The sequence below is a fragment of the Ipomoea triloba genome, chromosome 13, assembly GCF_003576645.1.
Source record: "Ipomoea triloba cultivar NCNSP0323 chromosome 13, ASM357664v1".
NCBI lineage: Eukaryota > Viridiplantae > Streptophyta > Magnoliopsida > Solanales > Convolvulaceae > Ipomoea > Ipomoea triloba.
In genome coordinates this window covers 14,459,796-14,464,806 of record NC_044928.1, presented here as the reverse complement: position 1 = coordinate 14,464,806, position 5,011 = coordinate 14,459,796, and the positions used below count along the sequence as shown (strand labels likewise).

At 36.4% G+C, this 5,011-nt stretch overlaps 1 protein-coding gene across 2 annotated transcripts; it reads left to right on the top strand.

The window, feature by feature from the left end:
• Positions 1-1,136: 1,136 nt before the first annotated feature.
• On the top strand, positions 1,137-4,610 carry LOC116001991 (putative casein kinase II subunit beta-4). 2 transcript variants are annotated; one of them, XM_031241989.1, is made up of 5 exons: positions 1,137-1,648; positions 2,592-2,810; positions 3,643-3,737; positions 3,814-3,979; positions 4,202-4,610. In XM_031241989.1, exons 1-5 carry the CDS (start codon positions 1,393-1,395, stop codon positions 4,330-4,332), a joined length of 867 nt encoding a protein of 288 aa, XP_031097849.1. In that variant the 5' UTR covers positions 1,137-1,392; the 3' UTR covers positions 4,333-4,610. The 2 variants fall into 2 exon arrangements, with proteins under 2 accessions (XP_031097849.1, XP_031097847.1); XM_031241987.1 differs by having other exon boundaries at positions 1,140-1,648; positions 3,628-3,737.
• The last annotated feature ends 401 nt before the right edge of the window (positions 4,611-5,011 follow it).

Sequence of the window (5,011 nt, the reverse complement as noted above, 5' to 3'; positions counted from 1 at the left end):
TGAGTTGTGAGTTTGTGAGTTGTGACTCCTGTGAGCAGTGAGTAGTTCTGGAATTTGCTAATTGCCAGTTTGGTATCAGGTATGGCCGTTGGGCAGATTGGCAAAAATGAAGAATTAATTTATCCATATAGACATATTATCTTAGAGTTATTGGTAATTAGCATGGGTTTTAGACTTTTAGCTTGTGATTTTGTGAATTTAGCTTTTAATTTATCTAATTTGTGGTTTTGTGAATCATAGAATCAGTGAATTTGTGATATGTGAATGCCAGAATTCAGAATGTGAATTTGTTTAGTTTATGATATGATATTGTTTTATTGGTTCAGTTATTGAAACATTTTTCAGAAGAAAATTAACTTTTGGGGATTCATCTAGTTCTTTGCTTCCCCCCCCCCCCCCCCGGCCCCACCCTCTCACAAGAAATCCTGGCTCCGTCTCTGATAACAGGTGCTAATGAGCTAACAACCTCATCATTTTTTGTCCTTGCCGTTTTGGCCGGTGGCTCATTGGACCTAGACTCCTCTTGTACAGCTTGTTGAGTGACCTTGTCGGGATTCTTTGCCTTCTTCTTTTTGATTGCTTGGGCCAATGGCACACTGGAATTGATTGACCCTTCTTGTGTAGTAGTGGTCTTGCTGGATGATTCCTTCTTACCCACATTGTGATTCCTGAATAGATACTTAGATACTTAAATACACACTACTCTCATATCCTTATTTTTACAAATACACTGTAACTTTCGTTATAACACTCAACATAGAAATCGACATTCAAAGTTAATCAAGTAATTGCTTTTTCATCCCAACTGCATTTGTGACAAACCAGTCCTTGCATACGAAATAGATCTTCTTTGCATGAGCAAGCTTCCTCCTCAAACGTGCTTAATTGAACAATCATAGTACACACCGACATTGTACGTGACTGAGAGATCATTACACCCAATCAAAAATTTTTAATACCTGAACCTATCAATATCAAGCCCATGTCTAAATATTCCCATACAAATACATTATAAATAATTTGAATCTATAATAAATTAGATTAGACATAAAATGAGACCAAAAGAGTAGTATCATTTTGTAGGGTGAGTTTGGTTAAGGGCGGAAAGATAGTTTATTTTGCGTGACAAAGAAAGAATATGTTGCAGTCCTCAGTGGCCAGCCATGCCGTGACCCAGTCCCAGTCCCATCCCAATTAGAAAATCTTCAATCACAAAAGCGAACAACAACAACACACACAGTAAAGGATGGGATAGCCCTCATCCTTCGTTCCGACGCCCCCAAAAATCAAATCCCTAATTTTACCCATCTCTCCGAACAAAACCCTAAATTTGCCCCTCTTTTCTCCTTGATTTCTGATTTTCCGTTGTGCCGAGACAGAGGGGAGAGCAACATGTATAGGGATAAAAGAGTTGGCGGTGGCGGTGGCGGTGGCGGATCTAAAGCGGCGGCTGAGATGAGCCATGTGACGGACAGGAAGAAGCTGAATGTGGCTTTGGACAAGCACTTGGACCGTTCGTCTCCCTCCACTTCCACCACCACTACCAGAGGGCTCGCCGCCAAAGATCCTCGTTTGTCTATGTATAAATCCAAGGAGAATCACAAAGCATCTCGCTCTTCCGCACCGGATGAAAACAAAAACTCCGATGGTCTCTCTTCCTCCCCTGTGTCCATTAATTTGCGTTTGTTTTTGGTTATATTCATTTTTGTGTGTGTATGTGTGTATTTGTGGAAAGCAGCAGTGTATTGTCTCGTTTGCACTGTTCTCAAGCATCTGGTTGGACCGTTTGAACTTTCGTTTATATATTTAGTGGACTTTATAGATAAAGGATTTCTGTGGATGCATTGCAACGGTGATGATTAAACAATAATATTGTTTTTGTTTTTGCTCTGGTTCACTGAAATGTGTTTTAGGATCTAATTCCTTGAGCTGGTAACAGGCATATTTGGATGCTAAAGCTGCAGCTTATTCATTTGTGTATATCAATCTTGTTTCATTTCCAATACTGGAAGTGAATATTCTGGCATTTCGTAAGAAAAATAGAGAACTGACGAGATGAAGTCTCACGTATTAACCTTAGGAGTAGATAAAAATAAGACTTGCCATAATTAGCATGATAACCTTTTCTGAAAATAGGAGTATCTTGTGGACGGAGACACTATGTTATTAAGCAATTCTGCACTTGTGTCTGTTCTTCTTGCCACCTTTCCGAATTCCGAGTGCTGAACTAGATTTTGTTATATGAAACCTCAACAATCAATTTGATGAGTATTGAACCTTAAAATCCTTAAGCGAGTTGGAACTCTCCAATTTTAAATATAAGGAGCTTATGTTCAAGGATGGAGATGCATACTGAAATATCCAGTTCAATTATCTAATGGGGCTTATGATGTTGCTACACAACCATCATGTTTATATCTCTTATTGGATTGTTTGTTCTAGCTTGGTTATATATTTCTGAGCATATTCATCTTCAAGGAAATGCTACGTGCATTAGTAACATTTGGATAAATATCTTCCCTATTCTTGTACAGTCATAGATTTAGCTAAATCTCTTATTAAATTATCTACTGATGCTTTTCATTTGGCAGTGGAATCTGAAACAGACAGTGAGGAGTCAGATATTAGTGGTTCTGATGGTGAAGATACATCATGGATTTCATGGTATTGCAATCTACGTGGGAATGAGTTCTTCTGTGAAGTTGACGATGACTACATCCAAGATGACTTTAACCTCTGTGGTCTTAGCAGCCTAGTTCCATATTATGATTATGCACTTGATTTGATTTTGGATGTTGAATCTTCTCACGGTTGGTTTACTTTGATCAGATTAATTGAAACTTAGATGCACTTGTTCTTTTATAATGTATGACATGCCCACATGCTATGAGTCTGTGACCTTGATATCTCTTATTAGATAGTTTTATCTCTGTCAACTGGGGTGGATCAATTTTACTGTATATTTATTTATTAGATAATATAGAAGATTTTATTAAGTGACAGAGCGAGAGATCATTACTTCATAGAGGACAATAGGTCAAGAAAAAGTTCTAATTTATCACTCTCATGAGATTATTTTTCCATTACAATGTTGAAATCTCATTGTGATATTGCCTTGAAGAAAATATTGTTAATACTTAAGAGCTGTGCTATAGCCATTGAGTTCTGGTGACTTTGATTTCTTTTCTTTATTCATGTTTCATATTGGATTGTTTTTGACATGTATTTTCCTACCATGTACAAGCTAAGATTGACTAATTAGTTTATTATCAGATGTCCTTGTTGATAAGTTACTATTTTGTCATTCTGTGAGAAGTTTCATTTAACACATGCATTTAGCCAAGTGTTCTCCACAGCTTAAGCAATAGTTTGCCTTCTGTGATAACCATAGTGCACAAAATGACCTGTAGCCTTTCAACCAATCATTATAATTTACTTGTAACAAATATTTTTCTGTCATATTTCCAAAAGCTTCTTCAGTTTGCAAGTTCTGTAAAACTAGAACTTTTAGCAAGACACTCTTTGTAATTGACCTTGGTTTTATAGATTATATTTTTTTTACCCTGATTTTGATCCTTTAGGTTATCGATTGCTCCTGTAATTGATTGGAATGGCTGATACATGTAGGTGATATGTTTACAGAAGAGCAGAATGAAATCGTTGAGTCAGCAGCTGAAATGCTTTATGGTCTAATACATGTCCGATACATATTGACAACCAAAGGACTTGCTGCTATGGTGAGAATCTTCCCTCAGAATACATATTCACGTTGTCATAGCCTTGATAATGGGGAACTATCTTACCTTTTTGCAGCTAGAGAAGTACAAGAATGCTGAATTTGGAAGATGCCCAAGAGTTTACTGCTGTGGTCAACCATGCCTCCCTGTTGGTCAGTCAGATATTCCTCGACAAAGTACGGTGAAAATTTACTGCCCGAGGTGTGAAGAGTTATACACTCCTCGATCTCGCTATCAAGACAGTATCCTTCTCAATTTTTTTGAGATATTAATCAATATATGATAGGTTCTTTTGCAATTCATAAGCTTTTGCTACTGCTCTGCTTTCTCTTCCTCTCTCTTATTTTTATTTTTTATTTTTTGCTTGTTCGTTGGGTGGGGAACTATTGAATTGATTGTTATTTAATATCAAGTGAATCCACACTACACATTATTGTTTTTTTCGTTTCCTTTACTCTCTTAAGGTATTGATGGCGCTTATTTTGGAACAACATTTCCACACCTTTTCCTACTGACATATGGACACCTGAAGCCACAGAAATCTTCTCAGAGCTATGTTCCTCGAGTATTTGGTTTCAAGGTCCACAAGCCATGAACCTGCCGGAGTAAGGGTTACTTTTCACATCATAGCTATAGGCTCATTTCTCCTCAAAGGCTTTGGAACATATTGGAAATAGAAAGGAACTTGAGCTATATATATGCGCTTAATGCTATTGATTAAGCTTGTACCTTTGGTTTTATAACATTTTTTTTCATATTGCAATTTCCCTTTGAGCTCTTTGTTGTTCTTGACCATGTATTTGATTAAAGATCCTACGATTTTAATATTTTATTATTTTGATAGTGTCATTTAACAAAGCTACAATTTTTTTTTTGGCTGCTTCACATAGTCGTGTTTCTGAATGTGCTTTCATAATCACACCATTGAAGATTTGGCTTCAATCTAGTTTTGCTTCTATTGCAGGTTTTAGGTTGATTGGTTTGGTTTCTCTTCTATTAGTTTTTTTATTTTGTATGTTTTGGTTGTGTTAAACCTTAGGTATGGGCAATGCCTTGGATATTCCTAAAAATGATTGTTTTTGCATTTCGAATACATTTTTATATATATTGAGCATGGTTGCAGTAGGCGCTAGTCGGGCGGTCGACTAGAGCCTAAGCGGTCTAGGCGTCGACCTATAAAAACAAAAAATTATTTTATGTGTGGGTGTATGTCATATATATATATATATATATATATATATATATATATATATATATATATATATATATATATA